The sequence below is a fragment of the Pipra filicauda genome, unplaced genomic scaffold (assembly GCF_003945595.2).
Source record: "Pipra filicauda isolate LSUMZ 115617 unplaced genomic scaffold, ASM394559v2 scaffold287_size946512_pilon, whole genome shotgun sequence".
Lineage (NCBI taxonomy): Eukaryota > Metazoa > Chordata > Aves > Passeriformes > Pipridae > Pipra > Pipra filicauda.
This window is the reverse complement of record NW_024104406.1, coordinates 76,977-93,657: the sequence shown is the minus strand read 5'-3', so window position 1 is coordinate 93,657 and position 16,681 is coordinate 76,977. Positions and strand designations below refer to the sequence as shown.

The following is a 16,681-nucleotide window of genomic DNA, read 5'->3' as shown; positions in this document are numbered from 1 at the left end:
CCCTGGGAAGCTGGCCAAGGGCCTTCATCCCTGGCATGGCACGGGCAAGAGGCAGAGTCTGCCTGGCCCTGGGATAGGGAGGAAGACCGAAGGATAAAGTAACCAAAGAACTCTTGGGAAAATGGATTAGAGCCTTATCCTTGTGCTTAAATGCCTTTTTCCTTGTGTTTTCACTTGTTCCAGCAGCCCAAGTCCGTGTCACACAAAGCTCCAGCTCACGAGCTGTGGCCGCTCTGCCCACGGTCACTGTGCCGGGTCAGCCGGAGGTGGTTCCCTGGGCAGGAGTTGGGCACAGAAGGAATATTTTCCTCCCGAGCGATGTGATCTGCTGAAAACAGACGTAGCACAGAGAGACTTGTGGATAGTCTGGTTTACATTCCTGGCAGTGGAGTTAAGCTGGTCTCAGGAAGGAAGTCTTACAAAATCCGGAGTGCAGATAACGCCAATCAATTGAAAGCCGGGGCTCCTGGCAGCTCTCGGGTTCTTCTGAGGTGCAGAGGAGAGAGGGAGTTTCTCCTCCCTACTTGAGCTTTGGTTCATTTGCTAATGCTTTTACCTCTCTCATTAATTTTATTTAGTTAATTGTAACGGGTGAATGGAGCCTGTGTGTGAGTGAGATGGCTTTGGTTGGACCCCAGGGCGTGGTGCACTGAGGAGCTGCTGGTGGAGCTCTCTGTGCACGTGTCTTTCAGACTCTTCACCTGTCTCTGATGACAACAGGCTTGCTGGGTGGACAGTTTTATTTGTAACTAGTTGTTATTAATTCGATGTTTAACAGAAGTCATGTACAGGCTCGGAAGCTGCAGCAGAAATTGTACCACCTTGAGCTTGTTTTTCCCCCTGTGTGGGTGAGGTTTATCTGCTGTCACATCCCCATGTCCCTCTTGCCCCGGCTTTGCCAAATCCACCTGGTGGGCAGAAGGCTCAATTTTATAATAACCAACACCTACATGAAGGAGAAAGATCCACAATTCTACTCCCAAGAAGAGTAGGAAGGATAGTCTGAGCTGGGAAGGGGCAGGTTTTACTTGCTTGTGGGCCAACATACTCCCGGCTAGGGGTCCACGGCTTCCCCTTGCCTGAGGGGGAGCAGGATTGGTTTGGGAGAGAGGAAGGGGCCAGGAGGATGCAAAGCAAGCTGTGAATTCACAGCAGTGTTGGCCTTGTTTTGCCAACACAGGAAACCTTGGTGCACCCACGTCTTGAGGAGCATCTCAGGAGGTTGTTGTAGGAGAGAAGAGAGACCAAACAGGCTTTGGCTCTTCAGCTTGGAGAAAGGCTGGGGTGAGATATGGCTGAGGTTCACAAAATCATCAAAGTGATGGGAAAAAGGCCATTTAGATCTGTAACTCACCAAGTCCTGCAATTTCTGTTATGGAATATGGATCTAGTGAAAGAAAAGCCTTTCCCCTGGTGAACTACTAGAAGTTGGCCTGAGAGGCTGTGAGGGATCATGGTGCCAATGGGTAAAAAAACCCCAAACATTGGATGGTTATCTCTTCACAACTCTCTTGCCCATGCCGTGAACTAAGGGGAACACAGAGGAGCCTCTCCATCGCCCTCATCCCAAAACTGTGGGTGCTGGTAGGAATTTCTTCCCAAGGTTTGCAGCTGGAGTGGATTTGCTTGGACACTTTTCACCTTGGAAGGCTGTTTTGGTGGGCTGTCTTCATGCTGCAAGTGTTTGTTTCCCAATCTTATCTCCATTTTTCCCCGCAAAAGATCAATGCTGTCTTAAATCCAAGAGAATAACTTGGAACTGGATTCAGGTTTCTTCAAAGATGGCAATTTGTCTATAAATTAAAAAAAAAACCCACCTCTCAAAGGACTTTTGTCTTAGAACAAGTCCATCTGTCCAGATATCTAAAGTTACACGTTGTGTCTCTGATTGGGTGAATTCTTCCAGATGGCACCATATCAACGATTCCAGGAAAATTCCTGCTATTAACTCAATTTAATTCTGTCTGTATTCTTTGGATTATGTGCTCCCTACGAACAATCCACTGACTTTATGTGCTTTTGTTCTAATCCTCACTCTTGTTTTCCTTTCAGACTTTATCCATTGGAGTCCTTGATATTTTTGGGTTTGAAGACTATGAAAACAACAGTTTTGAACAATTCTGCATCAACTTTGCCAACGAGCGCCTGCAGCACTACTTCAACCAGCACATCTTCAAACTGGAACAGGTAAGGCTGGCAGTATTTATTCTCTGATGCCACTGAGTGTTGACAGTTTGTGGCGCTGATAAAGTCCTTAAATTGTCCCTTTGGTTCTCTTTTGTTAAGGAGTGTCCACTGAATTACTCAGATTTAACCTCTTATTTCTTGTATGACTCGGTGCCTCCTGTGAAATAAAATCCAGCCAGAGATTTGCTGGTTTAAATGAACATTTTGGGTTACAAAAACATCGTGAGACCTTACCCATTGCTCCTTGATCTGTGCTCAGGGACTCATCCATGAGCAATTCCTTCCTTGCCTTTACCTGAACTTGCTTCTGTGTCATTTAATATCCCAGAGAAGTTATATTTTGGCATCTGTTGAGGATGCCACCCCAATCTTCTGCTGGTTTTTTGCTTTCCAGTGTTGATTTGTGTGGAGAGAGGGGAAATGTCACTTCACATGTGTTCTCCAAGGTCAGACTCAAGAGCGTTAAGACCTTCAGTGGCCCTGGCAGATTAGGAAAAGTGCCTTGTTACAGGTGCCATTATCCCTCTTCCGAGTCACCATCATCCCTTGAGCTCTTTTTTCCTCTCTTCTCTGAGCTGTTCCTCAGCCTCTTCCAGTTAGATGATGTTTTCTGTTATCATCATTCCTGCTCAGATATATTGACTAAATATTTGCATAGGCTATGCCAGGGATGCCAGTTTTATTTATTAATGGTACAAAAAGGGCCTGGCGTGCCAGGCCAGGGGGGAATGTCTTCACCCTGCCAGAGGGCAGGATTAGTCGGGATATTGGGAAGGAATTGTTGTCTGTGAGGGTGGTGAGGCTCTGGCACAGGTTGGCCAGAGAAGCTGTGGCTGCCCCATCCCTGGAAGTGTTGAAGGCCAGGTTGGACAGGGCTTGGAGCAACCTGGGCTAGTGGAAGGTGTCCCTGCCCATGGCAGGGGGTGGAACTAGAGGGACTTGAAGTCCCTTCCTACCCAAACCAGTCTGGGATTCTGGGATTCTGTGTTGGTGGATTGTCACAGGACAGCGCTGTGCAATGGGACCTCCCTTCTTAACAAAAAGATGAGCAAGAAACTTCTAAAGGCTTCTAAAATACTTCAACCCAGCCAAAAATTGTCATGTTGAGCCAGAACTGGAACTGGGGGCCAGTGTGTTAATTGACACAAGTTTGGAGTGGGACTGGAAGGGGGAGAAGATGTTCAGCCTGGAAGACCAGTCTGGAGCTCACCATGACCCCTGTGCAGGTCCCTTTCACGTTTCCTACGTCTGGTGCACCTTGCCAGGTGTTGATAGACATAGGTAGAGATATTTCTTTTCCTCTTTAATTTCGACAACAAGAAATTAAAGGAATTAATCTGCCAGCAGGTCAGGCAGTGTCTTTAAGCTCACACTTCTGGCTGTTGGAAGAGCAGGTTGAGAAGGATGCTCCCACAAAAGAAGCTTGTGGGACCGTGGCCAACTGGACCATGGAAACTCAATTTTCCCCATTTTGAGAGCCAAATATAATTTGTAGTTGAACTCTTGTTGCCACTGAAGCCCAGGGAGCTGATTTGAGCTCGGAGATGGAGCTGGCACAACACAGGTGGCCACGGGCACGATCTCCTGGGCCAGGAGATCCAGGAGATCCTACCGGTTTAAAGCAGCCCAAATTCCAGTAAATTAAATCTTAGGCTGCCTACGTACAGCAGGTGGGAGGTTGTCAGTGGGTGAAGCATCAGCCTCAAAATAAAGCCAAATTCTCCTGCCATTTACTGAGGAGCTGCTGAAATAGTCACCTCAAAGGAGAAAACCATCCCAGGGAGGACCTTTGCTTCCAGGGAAGGCTGCTCAGACCCCCTGCACTGCCAGACTGTATCACTGACAGAGGGTGCCTTCAGAACCTGCTTATAGGCTCTCTATTTATGGAGAATGTATTGGTATTTATTGTGTCTGTGTTGTGTTATATATATATATGTGTATATACATATGTATATATATATGTATATATATATATGTGTGTGTGTGTATTTTTATGTATATGACTGCATCTATAAATTCCTTTTCTACTTAAATTTCTTTTCTACTTAAATTGAGACCAAACATAAAAATCCTTGTTCCTAAATGAAAACATTGGATTGTCAGCCTTGGAATCTTCTGGAGGGATGTCGGGAACTCGAGGCATCTGCCTTGTCTGCAGCACCGGCACCGACCCAGACACTGGGCTTGTTCATTCAGGAATTTCCTAATAATAATGATGTTTTCCCATCTCATGGATTTCTCGTGAACTTCCTCATAGTAAGGTTCTCCTACCCCATGGATTTATCATATCAAGCCCATTTTAATTATCATAAATGATTCTGCTCATGACGCCAAACCTGCAGTTGCTGAACGAGCAATTAATCCTCCATGGGATGGGGTCATTCCTGGATGGATGAATCCTGGGTGGACAGGTTTTCCCACACCTTGCTGCCATTTCCAGCGGTGAACAACATTCCCAAGCTGCCCAGAATGGATTTTAGGATGCAGATGTATGGAGACATATCCAGAAAGGAGCTTTTACAAGGTTTAACTCCTTTCATTTCTCATATAACAATGGCCCATTTGAACATATTAGATGATAGAAGAATATTTGGGGATTATTTTAAGCTGGGGAAGTCAGCTGGGAATGGAGAGAGATCGGGAAGGGGGTTAATTCCTAGTTTCTCACTTTGCAAACACCGCCTCAAGCTGAAGCAGATGGTGTTGGAGGCAAGAAGGGAGGAATTTCACACCCTGCTGTTTAGTCGGGAATTTTTATACCAAATATATACATTTAGACATCCCAAAGTAACTGTTTATTGTATGGCTCTGCACTCCACGAGTTTGTATGACAGGAGCATGATGGGAAGTGTTCCCACGTGGAGTTACACTGGGAAAAGGGATTTTTCAGTTGATTTCCCACTTTAACTTGGGAATTTTCCTTGTGTAAACAAGGTTTTCCTATGCCATGGTAAGGAAAGGCTTGGGAAGATGAAGTCCTGGGGCTGGGCTGGCTCTATCTGGGAGGAGGGGGATGAGCTCGTGGGGTTTTCTGCTGCTCTTGGAGTTTTAAATGTCATTTTTGGGGCTGTTTCTCAGTTCTCCCTGCAACTAATGGCAATATTCCTATAGGATATATTATATGATCCTATGGAAGAAAGCATCCTGGGCACTGAACTGCCCAGTGCCCTACAGCCCTCGTTAAAGCAGGGTGAATTTTTCATCTTTATATCCTGTGAAAGGGCAACAAATTTCATAGATCATGGCAAAACCTTTATCTTCAGGACTGATTTTCACCACCTTTGGATTTGAGTTTTCTAAGCCCTCAGTTTTGTGCTTTTAGACAGATGGGAAACTTAGGATTGGTTTGGTTTGGGTTTTTTTTAATCACATTTCCTCTTTCATTTCTTCTCTGCTCCAACCACCTTTGAATTTTACCACAGGATTTTGGGGAGCAGTATTCCCAGTTCCCCAGGGAACACGACACTCTAGATAGGTGTGAGCTTAAAAATTGTATTTAATGCTTTCTCCTCTGATTTTTTTTTTTATTTACTTGCTTTTGTTTAATTGGTTTTATTCACTGTTGACCGTGACTGGATATGGAGTCACTGATAATCAAGAATGTGTGGATGTGGAAAGACATTTTCCAGCATCTCAAAGATTCTCTTGGGCTCGTGGGTGGTTTCTCCCACTCAAGATCTGTAAATCTTTAATCCCAGCCTGGATTAGGGTGTGTTTAGGTTTGGCTTAGCACCTGAATAATGTCCTGATAACAGAACTGGGCCGACGCTCCCGGAAAGATAACGGGACTTCGTTCTCAACACATTCAACTCTAAAATGATGGGATTTTTCTGTTCCTAGCAGGATAATTTCCACCAGGCCTAGTGGCCCAGTTGGGAAGGTTTTCCTGCTGCTCAACATGTGTATTTTAATCTTAAATTCCTTGTACTGTGGGCCATAAGCAGCGTTCATGCTCTGCCTGGGGGAGGCAGGTGGGGTTTGTCTTTAATAGTGCTTGGCTCTCTCTTTCCTACAGTTCCTGTAATTTTCGTATTTAAAAATGTTGCCTATTCTGCCCCATTCTGTTTATTTGGCACCCCAGATTTTACATGCTGCTATGCTTCAGGTAATGCTGTCAGCTATACTGAGATTCAGTAATGATTTACACTCATTCCATGTGCATTTCAAACTCTGGATCTCCATTTCATATCTTTTTTTTTTATATATATTTGAGCATTGCAAATTGTGTTTTATTCAGATCACTCTGTGCATTTGAAGCTCTAAAAAGCATCATTTTGGAACAACAAAAACTCAGATTAATGCTGCCTGTTCTCCTGAGCCACCTCCCTGCTCAGCCACGTCTTTCTGAATATCGGGTTGCGATAATTAAGTAGTAAATACCTCATGTTGTTTGGATCGAATTCCTTGATATAATAAATACATGCATGGGGCTTTTCCCCTGAAGAGAGGCAAGATGAAGTCACCACCAGCCTTCTCTCCTGAGCTGCAGCTGAGTCAGAGAGGCCAAATGCACATTGTGCAGTTTTGCTGAGCTGGCAGCGAGTGTGGCCCCACAGCCCCGCTCTGCTCGGGACACAGCGCAGGCTCAGAGTCCTTCAGGCTGGAAAAGCCCTCGGAGACCATCGAGTCAGATGTGTGGACAGACTGGGAATGAGATGCTGGGAAGCAGTGCCAGGAAAGGGACCTTGAAAGGGCAAGTTGGCCATGAGTCAGCAGTGCCCTGGCAGCCGGGAGGGCCAACCGTGTCCTGGGGGGCATCAGGTCCAGCATCACCGGCTGGGCCAGGGAGGGGATTGTCCCGCTCTGCTCTGCCCTGGGGCAGCCTCACCTGCAGTATTAGAAAGATATTAAGCCATTAGAGAGGGTCCTAAGGATGGCAACGAGGATGGGGAGGGGCCTTGAGGGGCAGCTGAGGGCACTTGGTCTGTTCAGTCTGGAGAGGAGGAGACTGAGGGGAGACCTCACTGCAGTTACAACTTCCTCGTGAGGGGAAGAGCAGGGACAGGCACTGATCTCTGTTTTGTGGGGACCAGGGACAGGATCCCAGGGAGTGGCCTGAAGTTGTGTCAGGGGAGGTTTAGGTTGGATCTCAGGAAAAAGTTCTTCCCCCAGAGGGTGGTCGGGCACTGAACAGGCTCCCCAGGGCAGTGGGCACAGCACCAAGGCTGCCAGAGCTCAAGGAGCATTTGGATGATCCTGTGGGGCACCTGGTGTGACTGTTGGGGATGGGCCTGTGCAGGGCTAAGGGTTGGACTTGATGATCCTCGTGGGTCGAACTCAGCATATTCTGGGCTTCACTAACCCAGCACTGCCCAGGCCAGCACTTCCCCAGGTCCCCCCGAGCAGTGACGGTGCTCGCTCCAGCAGAATGAGTCCCTTTGGTGACGCACCAAGGTGGACTTCCTGCCAGTGTCGTCATGCTCAGGGCAGCAAAGTTGTTCTGAATGTTTGGGAAGTGTGAATCTCCTTGTGGTGGTTCTACAGGTCACCTGGAGAACAATCAGTGGCATCTCACCCAATAATTAAATGAAAACATGGAGCTGCTGGACTCTAAAAAAAACCCCAGTGGCTTTTTTTACTTCTTCGCTCCATTTCTTTTGCCAAGTCTGGGAGCTCAGTGCTCTCCTTTCCAGGGAACTTGCATCGCTCAGGTTTCAGCTGCCCAGGGATGGGAGGAATAAATCCCCACATTTGTATTGGGAGCAAGGATGCCAAAACCTGGGCTCTGTGGACATTACTGCACTAGAAACTTCAGTAGATAGTGGTGATTTCAAGAAATTGAAATGTAAAGATGGTCTTCTAGGAATAGGACATTTGAATTGGCCGCTGAACATATCTTAGTTTGAAGTCAAAGTATAAATTTAAGCTGATTTTTAATTAACCTCCAGTTCGAGTTTTTTTGGTTTGAATGGACTGAAAGTGTTTCATGTTGTCTTTGTCTTGTCAAATGAAAACCTCGTGTTGTTTGGATGGAATTCCTTAATATTCCAGTGTTCTGCGAGGACCCTGCATCCATCAAAGGATGGCAGAGGCTTTATTGTTGTACTCAGAAGTGAAGGAATATTTTGGAGGATATTTTAAGGATTTAAAAATTCCTGAATTCTGCGGGAAGACAGTCAGGAGAATATGAATGTAGAAATTATATAGAGTATTAATAACTGCAATTTAATTAAGTTTAACAGATATACAATTTTACCCTAAAGCTTCTACCTTTATGTGGACAATCTCCAGGGTGTTCTGAGACCAGGAAACACCCCAGGAATTACACTGGTCAATCCCAAAGCCATAGTTACATCTCCTGAGCTGTGATTCTGAAGGCAACCAAACCAATAACTGGAAAAATGCTAGGAAAAAAGAAATAAGGGGAATTTTTTTTCCATTTAAGCTTTGGAATGGTTCCTGCTGCTGTGTATGCGCCTGTCTTGAAACGAGAGCACGTCTGAGTTATTGTGGAAAAGGTTTTTAGATGAGGACTTTAATCCCTCTTCACATTTGGCCAACACAGCAAGAGGTTGCAGTGGGGATGGAAGGGAGGGAGCAAAGAAACCCCAGGGCCTGGGACTGAGTGTTTCTGACCCAGCCCAGAGGAAAAAGAAGAGCCGAAGAAGGGAAAATTAGCCAAAATCCTGCAGCTGAAGGAACCGAGGCCAGGAGGGACGTGACGACTGGCCTGAAGGCTGTGGAAGAGCCCAAAATGAGCCTGGAGAAATAGACACCAGAACACTGCTCTTTTAGGGTCATTAGTTAAAAAAACTCAACATCTGGCATTGCCAGTTGGTGATTTTGCACTGATTTGAGGAGCGGGAGAAGTTTTTAGCATGGAGCCCCCTTCAATGTGCAGCTGCCCCACATGGATGGATGTCTAGAGGCTTCGAGATCAGGGTGATGGTTTGTGCCTGGTTTGGACACGTGGAGGCTTAAAACTGCATAATTTGAGGTTTGGGGGGGAACAAAAATGGAAGGCCCCCATAGAAGTATTTCAAAGAGGAGTCACAGTAATAAATAGGTGAGTGCAGTAACCTCCCCCAGCCACCTGTGAGCACTGAAGTAAACGCTGCTCTGGGATCAGCTCCTCAATTTATTGCTCTCCGGCTGCTCCCGGCCAGGCTTGAGCTGGCAAAGCTGGGACTAATGGACCCTGCACTCAATTAAGGGGCTGTCAGAGGCAGGGGGTTGATGGATGATGCCGACTCCCGTTACCACCATCCCTCTCCTGAATCGCTCAGGAGAAGCTCCGGAACACGCAGCCCGTGCAGGAACTTTTTTCCTGCCTTGCGCTGAAAATGTGGTGAGTTTTACTCAAATACCTGGTTTTGAAGTGCCTGTAGTTTACAGGGAGTTGAAAATGTTGTGGTGCATGTGTGCTGGTTGCTCTGCAGAACCTGAAGGAAAAAGAATATAAAATTAAATTAAAAAATAAAATCCATAATGTGGAGTTGTTCTGTATTTTCAGGGGTTTTTTTTGTAATGGGATGAGTCATATTTTGAACCCAAAAGGCTTTAAGGAATTTAAAACCTCCTTCTAGGCCTGCACAGAGTCTGTATTGTTGGTTTAGGGGTGGATGGTGTCTCCAATACGGAATTCAGGACCTTGTAGGGAGTTTTTAGGAAAAATTTCCTGTGAAATGTCTCAAAGCACTTGATGCTCTTTAATTCTAAAAATAATATCTGTGGAGTTCATGTTAATTTTGGATGAGGAGAGTTGGATGGACCGTTTTTGAGGTTGTTTGCTCATGTTAAAAATAAAGGCAGATAGCAATAATATAATTAATTGGATTGCTAGAGAGATGCATCAAATTAGGATTTTAAGAGTTTTTTCCTTTTCTTCAATTCTGCCATCACAATGTTCTACGGTAGAGAAGTAAAAACACAGCTTGGCTCTGTAGGGCTTTTTCTACCACATGGAGTAAGGTGCACATTCCAATCTCTCTGTTTAGACAGTGAGTCACGAGCCTTAAAAGCATATGATAAAAATTATGATTTTTAAACTCTACTTTCATCCAGATTCCCTAAAATAATTTCTACATAGGAGTTCTTCAAGAAATCCATCTGAAAATCTGTCTCGGAGGAGATGAGCTTCACAAGAGAGCAAGAGTTGGAGTTATTTTGGTGGAAAAAAGCTGAGGTTTTTTTTGCCTCAGCATGAATTTAGGGACAGATCCTCACTTTTCCTGTAGAGGGTCATGTCTCTGCTGGTCTTGGAGTGGTGACCTTGGCTACCTGGAGGGCTCTTCATTAGCCTGTAGAGCACCAGGCATTAGTAGTGTGAGATCCAGAAGAGCAAAGCCCATGGAATCAGGAGGAGATGTACTGCTTTTTCTTGCTGTTAAAGGAATGTATTGTATATATTGTACCAGTTTTCTTCCAGCAACTAAATAATAATATTGATGCAAATATGTTGGGTGATGCTTTGGTTGATGTGCCCCTGGCATCCAAAACCCCTCCTGTGCCCTGGGCTGATCCCACAGTGTGGGGGATTCTGCCCCTCTGCCCCATTCAGGTGAGACCCCCCCTGCAAAGCTGCCTCCAGCTCTGGGGTCCAACAGCAGAAGGATTCAAACCTGTTTGAATTTTACCTTTTGTTTTTGCTTGCACCAAACATTATGTCATCTGTGGGGCTTTTTTAGGAGGAATATAGAGCAGAAGGAATTAGCTGGCACAACATCGACTACATAGACAACTCCAGCTGCATCAACCTGATCAGCAAGAAGCCAACGGGGCTGCTCCATCTGCTGGACGAGGAAAGCAAGTGAGTAGGAAAGTGCTGGCTTTGCCAGTGATTTTGGGTTTTTCACTTCAAATGTGTTTATCCTTTATTTTTACCTCTTGTGATTCTTCCCAGAAAGGTGCTGATTATCTCACTGGGCTGATTTGTGTCTCTAGTTTTCTTTTCGAGGTGGTAATGCAAGTGGTGGACAGCCAGCAAGCTGAGCAAAAAGCCTTTACAAATAGTCATTCAAATTGTTTTTCCAGAATTTCTTCCATTAAAGGGAAGGGAGAAGGTTTCTCTTGCTTCTCTCCTCCTTTTTCTCCCTGTCCCTTACAGTGTAACAACAGGAACATTCTTGAGGCTGAGCTTAGTGAAGGGAGAAGCCGAGTGCAGGCTGTGTGGGTGCTGTTAGTGGGGTATAAAGTGGATTTATCAACTTACTGTAAAAATTAAGCCTGAATGAGCTGAGGGCACTCCTGTTTAGGGGCTGCACTTCCCCAGGGTTTCATGGGCATCAGGGATGCAGCTCAGATGTGCATCCTTGGTTCATCCACCTGGCTCATCTCGGTGGAAGTTCCCAGAGGAGCGTGTGCCTCTGGGGCTGCCTTTGGGTGGAAACTTCGGAGCAAAATTGTTCTTCTGTCAGATACTCCTGCCAGTTCTCTCCATGTGAAGGGCAGGGAAGGGCAGTTTTGCTGAGGTCACCTCAGATCCACATGGCTGTGGCCCAGGACACGAGGTGTCCTCCCACCATTTGCTCGGAGGTTTCTGCCCTGCTTCCTGTCTCACTGAGCAGAGTGATGCTGTCCCAGCAATTCTGTGCTGGGCTAAACCACTTCAAATTAGGGAAAGTTGTGGAATACACCCCCAAGCTGCAGATTTACATGAAGCTGGAGGATGGAGGATTGCCTTGCTCTTACTCAGAGGCTCTGCCCAAGCAGGCACAGAAATGGAAGCTCAGGATATCTCTGTTTTCCCTTTTGTGGTCGAGAAAAAAGGGGTAAAAGCTTTTCCCTTGTGTTTACAGCTCTCTTCTGTTTAATTCTTCCCACTCAGTTTTCCCCAAGCCACAAACCAGACGCTGCTGGACAAATTTAAGCGTCAACATGAAGGGAATTCCTACATCGAGTTTCCAGCAGTCATGGAGCCGGCTTTCATCATCAAACACTACGCCGGCAAAGTGAAGTACGGAGTCAAGGTCTGTCCCCCAGCTGTTCCCTGGGAGTTGTTTCCATTTCAATCTGGGATGGGGAAGGGGAGGCTCCACAGACGTGTTTTGGAGAGATTTTGGCTCAAGGAGAGACATGTGGGTTGGGAGAGAAGTGTTTGGTGAAAAGCTTGGCTGGAATGAGAAGGTTGGGACTGGGGCTTCCTGTTCTCCTCCACATGGGCATTTGGGGGAGGAATTTAGGTTAGTGCTATGTCCCGATGACAGGTTGAAATTGTGTGGCTGGTGACCTTTCTGGGCTTGGTTTGTGCAGAAAGCCCAATGTTTTACTCATCAGGAGCCAGTTTTAAACCAGGTCACGTGAGCTCAGGTCTCAGCATCCCACTGCCACAGGTACTTCCTGAAATCCCACGGGAACCATTTCAAAGTTGACCCGATTTCTACTCATGCCAGCAGAGGGAATTCTGGTGGGCAGGGGAGCCTGGGGGATAAAGAGCCTCAGGATTTAATCGTGTTTCTGATACAATAAATGCCCATTATAAGCGTCAGAGATGATGGTCAGAAAGATGATGGTCCCATCTAATATGGGAGCAGAAAAGGAAGGTGGAAGCAGGACTCAATAGTCGTGGAAGATCTTACCCAGAATATCGTGTGGATATTGTTTATTTTCCTCTTTTCTCCCCTTCCTTTTCCTCCTTTCCCAGGATTTCCGGGAGAAGAACACAGACCACATGCGGCCGGACATCGTGGCTCTGCTGCGGAGCAGCAGGAATGCCTTCATCTGCGGAATGATCGGGATTGACCCCGTGGCTGTTTTCCGCTGGGCCGTCCTGAGGGCCTTCTTCAGGGCCACGGTGGCCTTTAGGGAGGCTGGGAAACGATACGTGGAGAAGAAAACTGGTACGTGTGTCCCTCTCCTAATCCTGGTGCCTGCTTTGCAGCTGCAATTGAGGTCGAAGATATTATTATACTGTTTTAAGTAGCCTGACTTATTAAGCGATTAATCTGTTAAAAAACTTGTTAAAATGGCAGGTGGGTTTCTTGCAGGAGTTACATTTAAAGGGACATTTGGAATTTAACATATCACAAGAAAATATTTTCGCTTTACTGCTGCTTGAATTTTTCCATTTTTTATGGGTGCATGGATAGGAAAACCTGAACATTCAGAGGCGTAAAAATTATCCAGCAAAAAAGGCAAATTGGTTTTGTTTGAGTTCTTGAGCCATTACAACCAAAAAAAGGCAATAATTCTTCTCTGTCATTTTCCAAGCTGTTCACCCTTTCAGCTCCAAGAGAGCGTGTCTCTTGTGTAGCAAAATTCATGGCTTTGCAGTCACCCAGAACAGCCTCACAGGCATTAAATTAAAGAGAAGTGATGGTGCATCATCATGCTGGGGCAGGCAAGGCCTGGCTGTGCTTTCAGACCATTTCTCTGTATAAAGCAATTTGGGGCAGACGGGTACAAGCCATTACTATTCATTTCTGGGCACAAGAGGGCTTGAAATTTGTGATGAAATTAGAGCCTCAGCAGGGAAAATGTCAGCTGAGTTAGAATTAAGCCCAGAGCTGCCCCATGAATTATTTTTTAATCAGAGAGGTGTATCATGGAGGAGCCTGGGACAAGGAGCATAGGGATGGAAGCTGTGCAAGCAGAAAGAATCATTTTCTTGGGAGCGAATCCCAAGAAGAGCAGGAGGCATAACATCAGCTTTCAGCTCTTCCTGGCAAACCACTCGGATGTGGTGGAAGAGAAAAGATGTTCCTCATGAACTAGAGTCTGTCTGGCACATCCAGGCATGTTTATGGACAGTGGGGCTTCATGATGCCAAGAGGGAGATGGCAAAGACCTTTGACTTCCAAAATCCATCTTTGCATTTTCATCTTGCGTAAAGCCCAGGCTGAACCAAAGTGAGCTGGCCCAGGAGATGATAAAAATCTGTTCAGTCTTGGGAAATAAGAGCTAATTTCAAGCCCTGCTTTGCTTTCTGTGTCTCTGGCCACTGGTCGTGCTCGTCTCCTCCCTCCTCAGCTGCCCTTCTGCTCTTCAGTGTGGAGTTTGTAGCCAAACTTGCCTATATCTCTATTATATCAATATACAGGTATAAATTAGAGTCCAGGAGGTTTTCAGACAATTCTGAGACTCAATTCTTGCATTGCCTTCTCTTTCCATGCCAAAACTAACTAATCATAGTGATGGCTGAGTTTTTAAACCTTTTCTAGCATGTGGTGCTGCTCTTTTGTCTGTCTGGTGTCCTTTGGCCTGTTTTCAAATGGCTTTCTTTGTAACCTCTGATTTTTGACTCAAAGGAAAGCAAAAAACATACAAACACTCAGAAAGCTGTATAAGGTTTGTCTTCAACTTCCTGACAATCCTCAGATCGTTTATACCCTGAATTTCTCTGGGCATCAAATTGGGGAAAAGTCATGGGGAAGTCACCAGAACTAGTGGGAGGAGGTTACATAAATCTAATTTCCATACTGAGGTCACCTTATCCATGGGAAAGCCCTACAAATGACGGTGGAGCTGGGACCACTCACTTTAAGATGCCCCACCATCTCCTGGCATGACCATCCAGGTTGGACAGGACTTGGAGTAACCTGGTCTAGTGGAAGGTGTCCCTGCCCATGGCAGGGCGTGGAACTGGATGATCTTTAACCTCCCTTCCAACCCAAATCATCCTGGGATTCTGACTTCTGCCCGGGTCACCCTTAGCAAGGTGAGATCTGTAGCAATGTTTTCATCCACTTTTGCTGTGGCCTCATGCCCATCTCCCTCTCAGTTGTCCTCCTCCAAAATCCCATCCATCTTGCCAAAGCACCATAAAGCAGGTGGTTTGGGGGAGGTGGACTTGGCAGAAGGCTTGGCCAGTGTCTGGCCAGTGGGATGGGCTGGGGTAGTGTGATACATCCACTGCCAGATGCTTCTCCCTAAAACAATGCAGAAAAGCCCCAAACTGATATTTTTTCACTTGTGGCAGAAAGCATTTGGGAGTGATTAAAGTATCACTAAAATAACCCCATCTCCAAAGTAAAAAGCAGAGAATCAAAGACAGCACATGTTTGAGGTTTATTTTGGGTTTTATCAAACCTTGATGGCTTTAATGAGCCAGATTTGAGCATCTGACTGCCCACAGCTGTGGAGCTTTTGATACAATGATGGTAGATAAGTGAGAATAACTTCTCTCACACGTGTTCATCCACATGTGCACATTTAATATCTGTATAGAATTTTTTTTCAAGGCAGGTGTGGTAAGGAGGCAGGGAAATATCTGCAACAGGCTTCTTTCATTTAGGGCTCTTTGCACTCTTTTGTCTCAACCCCAGCTGGATCTCTCTTGCTTTTCCCCATCTAAGTCACCCTTGCAACACCCAACGGGGATTTTCCTGAAAAATCCCTGGCTTATGGATAAGCAGCTCTGCACAACTTTGCTCTGCTTCCCTTTGCATCATCCTCTTGGTTATCTCCTCCATGCCAGCAGTGCCCACCAGTGCTGGGGATGCTCCTGGAAGAATAATCAGCATTTTTTCCTGCTGGCTTTGGGGACTTTCCTTTTTTTTGTGCTCCTGATAGTGCAGCTTTTGGTGACAGTGTGATTGTCCTCGTGAACCTGTAGGTGAAAAGCAGCAAAGTGGTGTCAGTGTGAATTTTGTTGGGTATCTTTCTCTTCTGCCCAAGTGCTGCCAACTCTCCTTGGATGGAACACAACCTGCAGTTGGCTGAAGGGTGAAATTCTTCAATACTTTGATTTTTAATTATTTTTATCAGTGAGTTTATCAGTGAGGGTCGAAATGGTCCAATAGAACTACGTGTTTGAACTAGATTTGTTTGTGAACTTTGATTAAAGGAACATTATCAAGCTTTTTAGGGAAGAAATTTGGCTAATTGACTTTTTTTGCTGTATCATCACTACGAATGTATTACACAAAAAAAAGCCCCTAATCCTTTGGTGGAAAAAATGGTGCTGTTCTTATAAACCTGACTGTGGAGAGTCCCAGCTTTCTCACCCTGGTTTTGCTGGACCCAAATCCTCTCTCTGACAAAGGTTTCATGGTCTTAGGCCTCTGCCTGTCCTCAGTGGGCTCTGCAGCTGGATTTGGCCCCCAAGGGTTGGTCCGTGGGTCAGTGCCCACTGTGGACCTACACAATAACACCTCATCAGAAACAATCCCAGGGGCTTCTGCAGATTTATCCCTGAAACTGGGCACCAAAAAAGCCAACCTCCTGTGAAAGAATTAAAAAACCCCAGCTGTATTTGCCAAGTAAAGGTGACAGCAATCACAAACTTGGTCCTTGAGGTCTCACTGGTGTGAATGTGAGGAAGAGGCCCCTTGAGAGTGTTCCTTTGGGAAGTTCATGCAGGTCCTTTCTGATGATTCGATGTGTTGGTATGAAATGCTTCCGTACGTGCCGGCACAAGGTAACTCCTCGGTGACCTCATCGCACCTCACGGGAGCGTCACATGTCCCTTGGCATGGCCAAGGGTGACGGAGAGGTTGTCACAGTGTCACCTGTGTGACCTCTCCTCCACCCCACGGTCAGAGCTGGGCCACCAAAACTCCCCTTGGCGGCGCAGCAGTGGCTCCTTCCAACTCTGGGCCTCAAACCTATCATGCCA

At 46.0% G+C, this 16,681-nt stretch overlaps 1 protein-coding gene across 5 annotated transcripts in view; it reads left to right on the top strand.

The window, feature by feature from the left end:
* The window catches only part of MYO9A (myosin IXA), a 169,347-nt gene that overhangs the window by 109,432 nt on the left and 43,234 nt on the right, over positions 1–16,681 (top strand). For all 5 annotated transcript variants that reach the window (XM_027724157.2, XM_027724137.2, XM_027724165.2 and 2 more), the window contains 4 exons: positions 2,053–2,187; positions 10,815–10,936; positions 11,954–12,095; positions 12,770–12,965. In XM_027724157.2, coding sequence (XP_027579958.2) covers positions 2,053–2,187; positions 10,815–10,936; positions 11,954–12,095; positions 12,770–12,965 — 595 coding nt within the window. The remainder of the gene's footprint in view (positions 1–2,052; positions 2,188–10,814; positions 10,937–11,953; positions 12,096–12,769; positions 12,966–16,681) is intronic.